The 17,017-nt window shown below is 39.9% G+C and overlaps 1 protein-coding gene across 11 annotated transcripts in view; it reads left to right on the top strand.

Annotated features, from left to right (window-relative positions):
* The window catches only part of LOC131432269 (SH2B adapter protein 2), a 64,141-nt gene that overhangs the window by 26,874 nt on the left and 20,250 nt on the right, over positions 1-17,017 (top strand). For 9 of the 11 annotated variants that reach the window (XM_058598430.1, XM_058598435.1, XM_058598437.1 and 6 more), the window contains 3 exons: positions 11,823-12,334; positions 14,844-14,975; positions 15,067-15,303. In XM_058598430.1, coding sequence (XP_058454413.1) covers positions 11,969-12,334; positions 14,844-14,975; positions 15,067-15,303 — 735 coding nt within the window. In that variant the 5' untranslated portion in view covers positions 11,823-11,968. Of the gene's footprint in view, positions 1-3,390; positions 6,233-11,822; positions 12,335-14,843; positions 14,976-15,066; positions 15,304-17,017 lie in introns of those variants that run through there. The other 2 variants (XM_058598436.1, XM_058598440.1) reach the window with 2 other exon arrangements.

Below are 17,017 nucleotides of genomic sequence, written 5' to 3'. Positions count from 1 at the left end.
AAGAATCGTATTGTACAGCTTTCGAACCCTCGGCCTGATCGATGCTTCTTGTTTCGGAATACGTTTTGGTTATTTCTGCTTCTTATAGGTTCGAAGATTCAAACGTTCTTTAGCACGAAGAACATTTGACTTCGAAGTACCTACTTTTTGGCCACATACCGAACTGAAATCTCCTTCTTTTGCTCGAACGCCCTTAGTATACGTTTATCCAACTGAGAGTTAGCAGGACCTTTTTTTCGACCCGTTTTCGGTTTATTCTTAAAGGTGTTATCCTCACCGAACTTCCTGATTGCATTTCGCACGGCTTTTTCACTTACTCAGTGACAGTCCGCGTTCTGTGCACCATTTGTACACAATTTTTCGACGTTGTTCTGCTGAAAGTCCACGCACTTCGAAACAAACTAATGAAAACGAATAAACAACTGCACAAGTGGTTAGAGAAGAGTGTAAACAACAGGTTGCTGCCATAAAAATTGACAGATTCTGAACCATTGCGAAATGGTAGCGGTTTTTGGTTGCGTCCATACTTTCTGGGACAGTCTTTAATACTCATCTGACTACTTTAATACAGTCGTCCGAGGAGCTAATACTTCACACGCAGGCCACGTACACGTACCCAGGATTTCGTTTCGGGAGGGGCCCTGATCGAACATAAAACATCTAGATTATTTATGTATCTAGTTCTTGGTGCGCATTTAGTACCTCTTGTTTCTTAGAAGTGTAAGTGCAGACTCAAAAGTAATTAATGAACTAAAAAGAATTTCTGAATTCAAATAGAAAATAATTAACAGTTTAAATAAATTATCATATATTAGTAGGAATGCGACATTTTGAACGCAGGGATATCGTGACAGTTCGAGGATGCCAATTTGAGTGAATAAGGCGGATAAGGAAGCAATTGGAATTCTAATTCGTAGATGGTAGCGTTGCTCTTATATTGCCATGGTAGCGATATTCGGTATTCAATCGCTCCAATAATGCACACTAATACCGTTTTCGTTTATTGATCAGAGCAGCCCGAGAGCTGACCCAGAGTCGCCAAAACAACTTTTGATGAGTTTGTTTTAGCAACCTGAGGTCGCTCTAGATCAGACTCAAATCGCGTAGTTTCGCTCTGAAAATTTTCTCGGGTCGCACCACGCATCCATGCGAGTTTGTTTATTTTATATGAGTTGTTGTTTAGGGCGCGTGCCACGTGTTCGTTTTACTCGGAGTCAGAGTCGCTCGCGTGTAGGTTCTAAAACGAAAACGGTATAATACTATGGTTTAATTTTCATTTTTCAAGGTAGTTATGAAAAGCATGCCATGACAATCCAAGAAAACTGGTGTCCGACCAGTCCGATTGAGCATGCCTAATAATGCATAATAATGTAGAAATCAATCTATAAAGGTGTCCGATTTCGGGAGGGGCCACACTGCTCTCACGTGCTGCTTTTTTCTTATTCAGACGACGGTTTTGATAATGTTTTGCGGTCGGGTAATTTTTCATTGCTCTCATTAGCCCCGTCTTATTGAATGTAAACGTGCATTAACGCGGTATTTAAAGCATTTTTATTAGACTAGAATCATTATTCTTTATAGGAAAGTATAGAATTGCTAAGAAAACGATTGTTTTTATTGGAGCCTTAGATACCCGTAGTGTTATACACCATTCAACTCAGCTCGACGATGGGATCGGGAAATGCACCTTTCAAAGATTTTCCCCAATTGCTAAATTTTGCTTTAAGATGGCAGAACTGATTTTATCAATCTTAGATTCGTTCAAATTATACGATTGGATAATTGATCAAATTCGAATATCAAATTGTATCGATATAATGATATAAGTTACGTAACAGTAAAACCGCACTTTCTGAACCTTTCACTTTCACTTCAAATCGCATTCAAATGAAATCATTTAAAAAACTTAGAAATGAAGTTCTGTTCTTACCCTGAACTCTCCAGTCATGTTCAAAACCAAACTCATACATTTGTATACGAGCGCATACACATGTACAGTGGTACATTCAAACGCCATGAACTTACATCGTGTACGGACTCCACGTTCGCCTACTGCTGAACAGTGAACAGTTTTGTTTTTGCTTTGTTCTGTCTCTCCTCTATCGCTGGTTCAACCGTACCTAGCATGTGGTCGGTGTACGTACATAATGTACGTGCACGGAAACCACGTTCTGATTGATGGACTACTCCGCACTACTCCGACATTATCGACGTCAGGATCTATCGTGGTGCTAACGTCGACTCTGACCACTATCTGGTAATGGTGAAATGAAAACCGGATGAAATTTAAGTTATTCATCAAGTTCCGGACAAGTGTTGCATCGCATTTTTTGGACGCTTGAGCCCAATTTTTTTTTGAAATCCTGCGTGTTCACAGCTGTCAGTCTTCTTGAAGACCCTCTTCAAGATTGCCCAATAACGTTCGATGGGTCGAAGCTGAGGGCAATTTAATGCATTGATATTTTTCTCAACGAAATTTAAACCCTTTTCCGCAAGCCAATTGAGAGTGGTTTTGGCATAGTGAGCCGACGCTAAATCCGGCCAAAACTGTGGAGGTGTACTATGCTTTTATAAAAAGGCAGCAATCTCTTCTGGAGACATTCAGATAGATAGATTTCTGCATTTAAAGTTCCGGTAGTGTAAAAAATGGTTGACTTCAAACCACAGGAACATATTGCTTGCTATACCAGTACCTTTCTACTGAATTTATCCACTTGAATCGACCTGTACTCATTGCTCACATCCTCCCCAACGACGACAGTAAAGTAAGAGTTTTTGTGTTCTCCTTTATATGTCTCATCGTTCATCAAAACGAATGCATCCAGGTACTGCAAAAGACGCGAATAGAATTTCCGGGACCTTCTTGCTGTTTGCTTCTTCTGTTCTACACTTTGTTTCGAGATTTTTTGCTTCTTGAAAGTGTTCAGGTGATTTCATCTCTTGACACGCTGGATCATTCCGACACTCGTTCCTGCTTTTCAGGCCAAATCACGTATTGACATTGATATGTTCTTCATGATTAGAGATACCACTTTCGGGTTGGAAGAACCGGGTTTTCTTCCTCTTACTGGTAGCTCATTCAAAGAGTGTTCCCCAAACTTATAAATGATGGTTTTAACACTGGCATGATGAATTCCAAACCGCTTCGCCAATTTTCGCATAGTAATTCCCTTCTCACTTAGCCATGTGTCTAGAACCTTAATTTTCACTTCCTGTTCAATACGCGACATTTTGAAACGCAGAATTTCGACCGCACAAGCAAATAAACAAACGAAAGCTGACAAATGAGCATAAAAAACCATCACAAATACATGCGTACAACCACAAATGTATGTGGATAGCTTATTTTCGATACACTCCTTCCTCATGATTCAACGTGGAACCCGGCAGAACGTGGAACGATACAAACAAAAACGGAAACAGCAGACCCGCATCTTTTTGTAAGAAAAAAAAAACGCCACCTGAAAGAAGCCGGATTGCGAGAAAGTTCTATAAGAAGCTCAACAAATCCCGCAACGACTCAGTGCTGCGAACCGAAATGTGAAGGGATTAGGACGGTAGTCTTTCAACGGACAGAGGTGAGATAAGCGCCTGAACGGCGTAGTAACATGAGGATTCAAGAATACCGAGGAGACGACTAAGTCAGTGCAGCAAAAGACGAAATGAGGGATGCCATGCACCAGCTCGAAACCAACAAAGCAGCAGGTAAGGATGACATCGCAGCTGAACACCTCAAGATAGGCCCAGAAAAGTTGACCACCTGTTTGCACCGGTAATAGTCAAGATGTGGGAAACCGAACAGAGCTATGGAAAATCATGGACGAGATCAGCTTTCCTTGGAAGCTGACTAGAATGATCAAAGCAACGGTGAACAGTATGCAAAGCTGCGTAAGGGTTTCGCGTGAACTATCCACTTCTTTCGGATCTCGCCGCGGACTGCGACAAGGTGACGGATTTTCTCATATGCCTACTATTTAACATGGCCCTGGAAAGTGTAATGTGACGAGCCGGGGAACGATTTTCACGAATTCTAATCAATTTGTGTGCTTTGCGGATGATATGGACATTATCGCGAAAAACTTTGGAACGGTGGCAGAGGTGAGGTGTACACCCGCCAGAAACGCAGCAAAGGTCGAAATTGTGGTGAATGCGTCGAAAACAAAGTACATGCTAGTAAGCGAAACCGGTCACGATAGGATTCGTCTAAGAAATGAAGTCACGATAGACGGAGATACCTTCGAGGTAGTGAAGTAATTTGTCTACCTCGGATTTTTACTAACGACTGACAACAATGCGAGTCGTGAAATACGAAGACGCATCATCAGTGGAAGTCGTACCTGCTACGAGCTCCAAACGGAACTGCGGTAAACAAACCTACGTTCCAAATGTACCATGTAGAAAACGCTTATAAGAGCGAGCGGCGACCATCTACATTGATCATGCTCGAGGGGGACCTGCAAGAACTCGGAGTTTTCGAGTGACGCGTGTTAAAGACGGCCCCCAGAATCTAGAAGGTTGCCAAAGTCGGAAGGATTCGGTGGGTAGGGCATGTTTCAAGAATGCCGAACAATAATCCTGGGGTGGAATCATGTAAGGTGATTATCATAAAGTGATTATCACTTTTGAAAATTTGGAATCATGTAAGGTGATAATCACCAAGTTCTGTCACCAGTGCTGAAAGGCTAACATCACTATCAAACTTTGGCATTACGTAAGGTGATAGTCACCTCGATTTAATCACCTTCATGTCAAAATGGAGGTGATAGCAATTTAGTTATCACTTTTAGTAGTGATTTGATTTTTTAAGAAATGGCTTTATAAATTATTGTCCGTTAGGTGAATTTTAAGCCACTGATATAAACATAGCCTACCAAAATTGGTCGGAGAGGATAATTTTTTAATAATATTCGTACTGATTTTGTGTAAAAATTAAATACCAAAATGAAAAGTAACTTAGTTTGTATTGTTTAAAGAATTCATAGAATGAACGGTAGTATTTATCAATTAAATCAATTCATTTATGTTGTAATTATCATTTGAAGAAATAGCATTGGGGTATTCGTAGAGTCAAAGATAAATTGCTTTGTGGAAAAGTGATAAGTTTATGAATGTAGACATCTCCGGTTGCACATAACGTAACAACATAAAAAATCTATGCTAACATTTTCAGTAGAATTAGATGGCCGTGACTTAGTGAGCGACATATCAGTCTCGTTCAACTGAACGAGTAAAAAAGATTAAACTGCGTTCTTAATTTTCTTCTTGTGAGTTGAACTAAAAATAAGGCAATATTTTTGGACAATTAGTTGCTGCTAATCATAGTGGATATTCGTAGTACCGTTGGGTGAAATTTCCAAAATGGAACTAGCATTTGACAGCTCTGTGAAATGCCATAATCGTAAAGTGAATGAAATCTATACAAGAAATTATTTAACGGATCTTTCTCATTCGAGAGGAATGCCATCCGTTGTGAAACATCAAGAAGATCTAACAATTCGTGTCATTTCAAAGCTAGCAAATTTATCCCACAGAACTGACTGTGACATTATGATTTCCATTGAAAAATAAAAATCGGCACTAAATTAAACCAACAAGTGATTTTTTTTTATTTGTTTGTGCGCAGTTTGCCATACTCGCGAGGTAATTTTTTTCAACGTTACTCTTCGATCCATACAAATCATCATTGATGAACATGACTCGAATTAATCAAAAGGATTGAAAACTATAGGAAAAAAATTTAGATTTTAAAATATTATATGGCTATACGCCACTTTCATATGTTACTCCTCCTAATATCAACGGTATACGCCACATTCATATTTTACTCCTGAAAAATTGACATTTCTTGACAGGTGATCAATGGAGTGAAGTTGGCTCAATCACCGGTGATGGTGATAGTAAAAGTGATCACCTTCGGTGATTCCAAACATTCTGGTGATCACCTCTTTATCACCAGGAGGTGATAGTCACTTATCACCTTACATGATTCTACCCCTGCAAAATTGGTAATCCAGTTGGTACAAGAAAGCGAAGAACGTGGACTGGCATGCATCGGGCGTGATCGAGGATAGAGAGCGGCAGTCACAAACCGAGTATTGTGGCGTACTATAAAACTTAATAAACATATGTAAAGTAAACATTAGGAACAGTCCTTCGTTGATACGGGTTTTTTAAAAATTCATCGGGAATTTATACGAATATACTTACTGTCCATAATCTCTAAAATATATAGGTAAGAGGCCGATTAAATCACTAGCGACCAGTTGCACGAATGAAGACTCTTGCAGTCATTTTGTCCAAATCTTTTTATTTACGTGCTTGACAATTATTAATCATGTTTACTTCGATACACAGAAACTTCAAACTGACATGACATGACATTGATTTATGTAATGAAGTTACACACTTTAGCTTTATGTTCAAAACATCCCAGTAAATCCGAACATCGGACGCATCGTGCACGAAAGCTTTTGATTGCGTTTCGAGCTTACATAGAGCATCGGTAGAACAAAAGAATGAAGATATACCAAAGCTGAGAGCGGATGTCTGATACTCGGGGGATGGAATATATCGGGGTTGGATTTCAAACCCCGAATTTAGGGCCAGAGTTTTTCTGGGCCTAACATGCGAATTACCTTAAGGTTAAAGCCTCTATGATCGAAACAAATGTTTAACAATCTTTCTCACCCTATCGGGAAGACGTCGGCTCGAAAATGTCTTGTTTGATATTCCTTCTCTCTGTTTCTCTAGCGATACATAATGTAAACATAAAGCTTTTTTAGGAATTGTCCGATGACGGGCCGATCGAAGCGCTACGATCGGCCCTGTATCGTGCTCAATCGGTCCGATAATCGGACCGATGATCGGACTTATGCGGGTCTACAAATTTCACTGGGATTCGATATCGATATGTCCACACCGATTGAGCACGATATGGGGCCGATCGTAGCGCTTCCATCGGCCCGTCATCGGACAATTCTGCACCATTTGCATCAACCGCGTCGACCTAAGAAAGCTTTATTTTTACATTATGTATCGCTAGAGAAACAGAGCGAGGGAACATCAAACAAGGCATTTTCGAGCCGACGTCTCCCCGATAGGGTGTGAAGGAGTGTTAAACGCTGTTTTGTTTTGATCATAGAGGCTTTACCGTTAAGGTCATTCGCCTCTTAGGGCCAGAAAAACTCTAACCCTATGTTCGGAGTTGGAAATCCAACCCCGATATATCCCATCCCCTGAGAATCAGGATTTTTTTTTTGCATAAATATCTGTTTATTAATCTTATTTTTGTGTATTACATCAACATTTTACAGTACAAGTGTTTTGACCCTTTGGCCTTTCATCTTTGTTGTTCATACGATTCGTTATTAATATTAGGTGTTTTAGTTACTCTTGTTTTACATACTAATGTTTAATCATAATATTTATTTTAATTATTTATAAAATGTCTACCTACTTAAAACTATCCCTAACCTAATACGTACAAATTTTGAATTATTTGTATTTCAGAGATTGAGCACCTCTCTTCAAATTTCGTGCAGTATTGTTCGAATTTTTGTTCTAGTATATCCAGTGAGGCAATCTCATGTACTTCACTAGTCCTTGTCCAAGGGGGTAGATTTAGAATCATCTTTAAGATCTTACTTTGAATGCGTTGAAGCCTAAGTTTGTGTGTTCGTGCACAACCCCGCCAAACAGGGACTGCGTATTCAATTGCAGGGTAGATGATTTGTTTATAGACAGCCATCTGATTCTTCAGGCATAGTTTAGATGTTCTACAAATCAGCGGATACAGAGACCTAATGAGTATGCTGCATTTTTGAACGATTTTGTCAACATGTGACCTGAATATCAGATGTCTGTCAAAGGTGAGTCCTAGATAGATAACTTCGTCGGACCATTGGATGACCTCATCACCGAATCGTATTCTGCATTCGTCTGATGGAACAAGTTTTGGAGATCTTGAATGTGGAAACAAGATGACCTGAGTTTTTGCTGCATTGATCACAATTTTCCAGCTTGTAAAATATTCCGTTAAAGCGTCCAGACCTGTCTGTAGTTTATTTTTCAGAGCATTAATGACACGACCTTTGTAAAGAATGGCAGTATCATCAGCAAATTGTGACAGAACACCACCACCTGGAAGAGGTGGGATGTCTGATGTGAAAATGTTGTATAGAATGGGACCTAGGATACTTCCCTGGGGTACACCAGCAGGAATAGTAAATCTTTCTGAAAGTGCATTATTCAGAGAAACCTGGAATGCTCTATCTGCAAGATAATTTTTGATAATTTTAATAAGATACATGGGAAAATTATACCGATGCAGTTTGAACACCAGTCCATCGTGCCACACATTATCGAATGCTTTTTCAATATCCAATATTGCCATGGCAGTCGTTTTGGACACTGATTTGTTTTGCTGGATGACGTTGTTAACCCTTGTGAGCTGGTGGATGGTGGATCTTCCTTTCCGGAACCCAAACTGTTCTTCCAGAAATATATCCTGTTCATCTGCAAAAGCAAGAATTCGCCTTTGTATTGCCTTTTTAAAACAGCTTGGATAGGGCAGAGAGTAAGCTGATGGGCCGATAGCTCTTGGAAAAGGAAGGATCTTTCCCCGGTTTCAAAACTGGGATAACTTTAGCTAACTTCCACATTGAAGGGAAGTAACCAAGCTCCCAGCACCTGTTAAAAATTTTAGCTAAGAAGACAAATGAGCGAATACTCAAATGTTTCAGCTCAATGTTGAATGTGTTGTCGAAACCGGGGGCCTTCATATTTTTGGTTTTTTTCACAAAAGCCATCAGCTCATTCGCAGTGGCTCTACTTTCCTCAGAAACCAAGCTGTCTGATTGGTCAACCTCAGCTACGCTATCAGCAACGGCTCTTTCATATGGACTAACAATGTTGAGTCCTAAATTGTGAGAACACACAAACTGCTGGCCTAGCGCATTTGCCTTCTCTACTGGTGTGATTAAAGGTATTCCTTCAGCTGCGTCCTGGGGTGACATCAGAGGAGGAATAGGCTTCGGTTTTTTCTTAAGCACCTTCGTTAAGGACCAGAAGGGCTTTGAATGTGGGAGAATTTCTCGAAGCTTTTGCTGGAAGTTCCTGTTGCGAAGCTCAGATATCCTTTCCTGGATTATCCTAGTTAAGTTGTTATAAGAAGTCTTCCTATCTAGGATGCCGGTTCGTTGATACTGCCTCCGGTAGATATTTCGAAGTCGGATGAGTTTCTTGGTGACACTGTCGATTTGAAGAGAGGAACTCGGCATATGTTGTACTGGAACCGTCCTATCACGAGCGACTGTGATTGAATGCTGGAAGGAAGATAGGGCCGCATCGATTTCCATCGGGGAATCAAGTGGCAGATCGATATTAATATGTTGGTCGGCGATTTGTTGAAATTGGACCCAATCGGTGCGATAATAGTTCCTCCGTGGTTGAATAGGCACTGTATCTGGTGAAGATCCCAACGTCAATATTACTGGAAAGTGGTCAGAAGAGAGCTCGTAGAAGACAACCGGAGAGCTGTCTATGGCTATGTTGCTGATGAATATATCCAAAATGGAATGAACTCCCGATCTGGAAAGTCGCGTTGGTTGATCCGGAGCGAAGATGTTGTATTGTCCAGCTTCGTAATCTTCGGCAAGTACGAATCCGTTTCGATTCTGTCTTCTGTTTCCCCACAGCTCATGCCGTGCGTTCAGGTCCCCAGCAATGATGAATTTGTTCTGTCGTCGAGTGAGCATAGCCAGATCTCGCTTCAATGATGCACACGTACCATCTCGAAGATTCGTTTGTTTGGGGCAGTACGCTGCAATGATGATGATGGGTCCCATCGTCGTTGTAATCTCAATTCCGATGGCTTCTATTAGTTGCAATTTAAAGGCTGACATAAGCCTATGCTGAATAGATCGTTTAATGGCAATGGCAACTCCCCCTCCTCTGGTAGTTGCCCTGTCGAGCCTGTGAATCCTGTAATTGGAAATAAAAATAGAAATTTCAGGTTTAAGATGAGTTTCAGTTAAAATAGCAATATCGGCATTCTTCTCTTGAAGAAAGTCGGACAATTCAGCAGTTTTGCTCCTGAGTGAGCAAGCATTCCAATTTACTATAACCAACTCATTATATTGCATATTCGATGATGAATTTGCCTAAGGCGTTGATTTGATCTAACCGCGTTCTGCAGTTTCGTAGTTTTGTTGTCATTGTTTCAAAAATGACGATCAGTTGTTCAGCAGAAAATAAATCACCAGAGTCATCCTTTGCTTGTGGTTGATTATTGCCCCATCCAGGAGGGATTTTTGAGGAAGATTCTTTTTGTGATCCAGCGGCTGAATCTTTTGGATTGCTGCGAGGAAGTGGCGGCAAATTCGGAATATCCCTCTTCGGTGGGAGCCGTGGGAAATTAACTTCATCCTTCTGTGGAACATTCTTGCGCGTTGATTGTTTGCGGGACGCCTGTTGTCGAATTTTTGTGAACTCAGCACGTTTGGGACACGATTTGCTAGTAGATGGATGGTCGCCATCACAGTTCACACATTTTACAGCGATGTCATCTAGTAGGCAATCGTTGGTATTGTGTGGTTCGGCACATTTCCCGCACCGACTTTTCATGTGGCAATTCCTCGCTCCATGGCCGTAGTTCAAACAGTTCGTGCACTGTGTGACATCCCGATGTACCGGTTTATACTTTTGCCATTCGATGATTATGTGAAATAACGATTTAATCGTTTTCAGTTGACTCATGGTGATGGAGCCCTTCTCCAGATGAATCAGGTACAGTTGATCTCTAAACTTTTTGTCCGTATTATGGCGCTTCATTTTAAATACCATCAAAGGCTTTAGTCCAGCCTCCGACAGTGCCTGCTTTAGTTCGGCTTCCATCATGTCGGGTAGTCCTCGAAGTACAACCTTCATAGGTTTGTTGGCGGCAATATCGTGTGTGAAGTATTCCGCTTTTGTCTGCTTCAGATAACATTCCACTCCTTTGTAGTGGTTCAAAGCCGGAACAGTTATTTTGTAGCCTTCAGTACATAAACGGATTGTTGCCTGAAGTCCTTTGCTGATCAGTGTGTTGAAGTCCGAGCGTAGAGTTGGTGGGAAGCCCTTCAGGTAGAAAGGCGGCATTTTTTCCTTCTTCTGCAGTTCCTCTTCAACATCTACTGGCAGATCAGCATATTGGTTTTTACTCAGCAAACGGTCGTTTACCTGTACATCACTTGGCTTCAGACGCTTAGCATCCTTTGGATCCTTCTCGGATCTATGGCGGTTTTTACCCATAGCTTGGGTAGGTAGACAACTGCGAATAAAAAATAAAACAAAATCGAAATTAGTCGTAGTAGGTTATTCGTCTATCCACATCGAGTGTTAGATGACGAATGACTGAGAATCAGGACATTCGCTCTCTGCTTTGGTATTTCTTCACTCTTTTATTCTACCGATACACTATGTAAGCTCAAAACGCAATCAAAAGCTTTCTTGCACGATGCGTCCGATGTTCTGATTTACTGGGCACTCGCACATGCGCTAAACTTTTAAAGTACAAATGGAAACTTTAAGTTTATTTAGCGTAGAAACTTTAGGTTTATTTAGCCTAGAAACTTTAAGTTTATTTAGCGAATCACTTTTTGAAAAAGTGTTGACTTTTGGCAGTCTAACCCTATATAAGTTTTTTTTTCCATTATCAGGTAAAATACTCAAAAGTTTAATTTATAGTAAACACATACAATATTAAGCACCGACGATAGTACGAGTAAAGTTGAAACATATTATCCGATGAAGTGCAGTAACGCAATTATCTTCTTCATTCGCAGATCACCTACAATGACTGGACACTAAAGTATATTGTTTCAGCAGTAAAACCCAGAAAAGATAAATAAACAGCAGCCGATTGCAGCGAAAGAACAACTGCCTGATAAGAGGTGCAGTCTAGTTTAAACACTACACGAGGGCCTTTAGAATGGCCAACTTGACGGAAGGTGATCAAAGTTTATGCAACACTAGTTATACTTCTGGCGGTACCGGTACCACCACGGCAGCAGGAGCCGCTACCACCCCGGGAACTGCCACAACGGGTGTCACACCGACGGGCGGTGTCACGTCTGTCCTAACGGCAGGCAGTGGGAGCGTATGGGCGGAGTTCTGCGAGCGGCATGCTCGCGCCGCGTCGGCCGACTTTGCGCGGTCTTGCGTGAACTACGTTACCAACAATTTGCCCGAATCGGCTCGGCAAACCGTCTCACATCGGGACTTTATGCGGCGATTCATCGAGTGCTTCCAGGAGCACTTTGAGCATGACTTTTACCGAAGGCGCATGCAGAGTAAGGTATGTTGATTTGTTTACATTATCTTCATATTGGCTTAAATGGTGATAGTGATGTTGTTGTTTCTTGAATTAGGACTTATTAAGTGAAGAACTACTATGTGCTGCTTAACGGTGTTGAAAAAAAATTAGAGGGTTGTATGCAAGACACGACCGATTACGATTACATTAAAAATGTAATAATTCTAAGATACCCATAATCAATACAAAAATAAAGATGATGGTGGATTCATTAAACAGTGAAGAATTACAAACTTACTCTGCTTTTAGTGTTTACATTTTTAGCGAATGATCAAAACGACAATTAGATTCTTTCAAAACAATTGATTCTACTCTATTTTATGCCTTCAACAAATTTTTACATTTGAAAATTTTTGGAAAATATCCCTTAAATGACACTACACTTAGTCTGGATCCCTTCTCAAGATTCTGGGAAGCAAGGTTAGACCAAAATATTATGCTTTATACTTCGATTATTGTTTGGTTTAATAATAGGGTCTGAGGGATTATGCTGAGAGATAATTCTTTGTATTTAGCCACATTAAATGAAAAAGAATTATCTATGATTATCATCATAACACAACTTTATACTGAATTTATTTGCGCGCCACCGTGTTGTTCGTATGTAAATGGAGATTTCAATATGCAAACTACCCGTTGACAAATTAAAATATTTTTAAGCTTTTTCGAATCAAGTTAAATGAGAAAAATTTATCAATAAATCGCAGAGATACAAGCGCTTCAAATTAGGTTCGAATAATCAATCGCCGATAATTCTAAGTTGGCCTGCTAGTTACCGGAGAATCAAGCTAAGCCATGGGTGAACTAAAGCAGAAATGTATTCGTGAATATATTTATAGATCGCGAAAACATAGGTCAATTCCATCCAATGCAATTGAAATACTTAAATGACGTTACCGCATAAGTTTAAGTTAAATGATTTTGAATCGATTGGTAGTTAAATTATATAAATTCATCAACAAATGACTGAGTTCTAAGGCCTCAAAACTATGACAGAAAAAGGTTACGCGGTTATTTTTGTAAATTTTTTAAATTGACACCTGCCTCGTACAGTGAAGATTTAGCAAAAGCGACAATCCAACGAGCGAACGCATATACAATCTAGTCATCACCTCACTGGACGAGCTACTTGTTTCATTCACAGCCAAGCATCAACTGAAATCAAGAAATGATTTGCAGCATATATTTATAGATTCCTCTTCGAACTACGCAGAATGATGCGGTGTTTTTATGCATGACGCAAAGCCTCCTATGCCGAACAAGAAAATGACGTCAATTTCCTCAGCTGGGATTGGTGGATTAAAACATAGGTCAATTCTAACCATTTTTTCAATAGTATGCTATTGAAATACTGAAACAACGTAGTCATACATGTTTAAGTTAAAAGTTTCCGAATCGATTGGTTGTTAAATTATGTCAATCCATCAACAAACGAATGAGTTCACGTTCAAAATATGACGCAAAAAGGTTACGCGGTTATTTTTGAAACTTTTAATTGACCCCTGGCCCCGTATAGTGAAGAGTAGGACATTTTTATTGCCAAAGATTTACTAAAAACATGGGCTGTTTCAAAAGAACCGGTAATAACGCTCATTCTGTTCTTCAATACTGAATGATATATAGGATACTCAAGCGAAAACGGTGTTGCGCTGATAGCAGGAAATTTCACCAACACATAATGCAAAAGCGACAATCCAGCGAGTGAACACATATACAATCCAGTCATCAGCTCACTGGACGAGCTACTTGTTTCATACACAGTCAAGCATCGACTAGACAAAGAAATATTTTTCAGCATATATTTATAGATTTCTCTTCATACTACGCATAACGATGCGGTGTTTTTTGTGCATGACGCAAAGCCTCCTATGCCGAACAAGAAAATGACGTCAATTTCCTCAGCTGGGATTGGTGGATGAAAACATAGGTCGATTCCAACCATTTTTTCAATAGTATTCAATTGAAATACTGAAACGACGTCATCATACATGTTTAAGTTAAAAGTTCCCGAATCGATTGGTTGTTAAATTATAACAATCCATCAACAAATGACCGAGTTATTAACGTTCAAAATTATGACACAAAAAGGTTACGCGACTATTTTTGAAACTTTTAATTGACACCCGGCCCCATATAGTGAAGAGTAAGGCATTTTTAATGCCAAAATTTCGTGTTTCCCATAATTTAGTATACCTGAGGCGTGTAAAAGGTTACAAGCTGAATCAAAACGTGAAACTGCAAACTAAGTTATTCTATATCACGAATGAGAAGCATGCCAACATTCGAAGCAATGCAAGGTCAATCGATTTGATTGGTACTGCTATTGCTAGTAATCAAGTAATATACCTTATCAAATTGCAAAGAGCTTGATGATTTATTTACTTTGGTAATCGTAATCAAAACTTAGTCCCAGTTGTTTTAATTCTGTGTCGGCATAAACGATTCACAACTAACAATGTGTTCTGACAACGTCTTTTCTCTTTCTCCGCAGACTGGAAATGGCACAGCCACGGTGCCGGAGGAAAGCGATTACTCGGAGGATACAGACTCGCCGAGAACCAACCACAAACCGTTCTTTCGGCGATTATCGTTCAAAGGTCTGCGCAAGGGAAAGGTAATTCATGTGAGCGTCAACTCCAATTTTTTTCTACACATCAACGGATCTACTGACCGTTAACATAAGATTCTAATCCTTTGCTGTTATATTCCTGTAGGCACTATTCCACAAACAACACTCCGATGAGGTGGAGCTGTCGGGCAGTCGGGTGAACAAAACCAAACTTTCCAAAATAGTGGTCGAATGCCGAAAGGAAGGCACGGTCAATTATCTGACGCCGGAGAGCCTGGAACAGCCAAGTAATTCGCACAAGTGGGAAAAATGCAAATTGGTGCTGGTGAAAACTGTCAGTGGTTACATGCTCGAGTTTTATTCCCCGCCAAAATCGCAGAAGGTGAGTTTCATGATGGTTCTCATTCTTTTTTGGATTTTTTTGTTAATGTATCAATGATAAAATATTACGAATCAAATAGTCACATCGCTGATGTCTTCAAAATTTCATGAAAATTACATTTAATTTGCAAGAGTTTTCTTCAAATATTGAGGATTATCATAAAAGTTGAGTTGTGGCATTACCAGGAAACAGTTCTTTTCAAAATGCTTGAGGCTAAAACTCCAAAGAAGAGTCAATCTCCTTATTTCTACTCGTCAAAAATTAATTGCGAAGTAATGTCTTTCGACTTCTGAAAAGAAATGGTTCATGAGTTCAAAACGCCTGTTTTGGGGATACCTTCCGTGGAGTGGGAAAAGTACTTCAGAAATTGGTTCGATTGTAAGCAAAAGTGTATTGATCTTCAGAAATACTTCAGAAAAGAATTAAACCAATTTTGATAAAAACTTTTTGTTCTGCCTTCCTCATGAGTAAAGGTTCACTATGCAAAGTGATTTAAGAACCGAGGCCAGAAGGGCTGACTGTACCATATCAGTTCGTCGAGATCGCAAAATGACTATGCGTATGTAGCATTTTTAAGCACCTAATTTTCTCTAAGATCACTGAACCGATTTCCACAGACTTAGGTTCAAATTAAAGGTATTCCCGAGTTTCAATGAAATGTCCGAAATTGTTTTGAAGCCAAATGTCAAAATTGTATGAATCCTCGAGATTTAGAGTCAATTTTTTGGGACTTTTTTTTCTTTGCGAAATATTTTTTTGTAAATAATTCCTTGAGAATTTTTAATGCCCTCAAAGGAACACATGCACACGCATTTAGTTTGACGGTGTTAATGATGAAAGGTGCTGAACACGATCATTCAGCACTGCATGATCGAAGTCATCTTGCGTTTGTTTTCGTCTGTGAAGAAATAGAATAATTTCGATCAAAATGCCTGGCGAATGGCGCATATCAGGTACGCCATTTTTTTGAATGGAGCTATTTTTCTACATTTTCATGACTAATACAGTGCTGCTCAGCAAATGCGTGAGACATCGATTAAAAAAATGTTATTCGGAAGGGGCCAAGTCTAGGGAATATGACGTGAGGAGCAAAAATTTCTGAGCTCAAAAATGATTTTTTTGACCGCTATTGCTGTATGTACGGGGTCGTGGTCGTGTTGCAAAATAACTTTCTCGTGTCTTTAGAAATATTCTGAACGTGCTGATTCAAGTTCATGATGGTTTCAACCAAAGACAAGGAAACCCGTTCAGCAACGGTAACTAATGAATCCAGTAGTTCTGTTTCAAAAATACTTTCATTAACGATCAAACTAGCAACTGATATCAATGTACAACAAGGCACAAACTGTGCAACTAGTAATGATCTTTTTTTTATTTAAAAGATATTTTTTATTCAGGCCTATTTGCGTACAAGCTTTACGTGGCCGATTGAGCCGATTTTTTAAATAAATTATTTTTTTGAGTTGGATCTCGTTGTCACCCTTTTTCTAGGGGGAGAGGAGCTTCCATTTCCCTCCTGCGAGGATTGAGGGGCACTTCGTTCGTGGTTCGTCTCGTCATCCATTGCCGCATCGATGGTATTGTTGTCGATTTCCGTTTTCTTTTCGTTGCTGCTTGCTGTAGATGCACTTTGTTGTATATTGGTTGCAATTGCTGGTTGGTTGGAGGGTAAGTTGTCAACTGCAGCCGGTGTACTTTGTCCTATAGAGGATAC

The sequence above is a fragment of the Malaya genurostris genome, chromosome 2 (genome assembly GCF_030247185.1).
Source record: "Malaya genurostris strain Urasoe2022 chromosome 2, Malgen_1.1, whole genome shotgun sequence".
Classification (NCBI taxonomy): Eukaryota; Metazoa; Arthropoda; class Insecta; order Diptera; family Culicidae; genus Malaya; species Malaya genurostris.
Note: the sequence above shows the minus strand (reverse complement) of the source record. Positions and strands in the feature narration are given on the sequence as shown.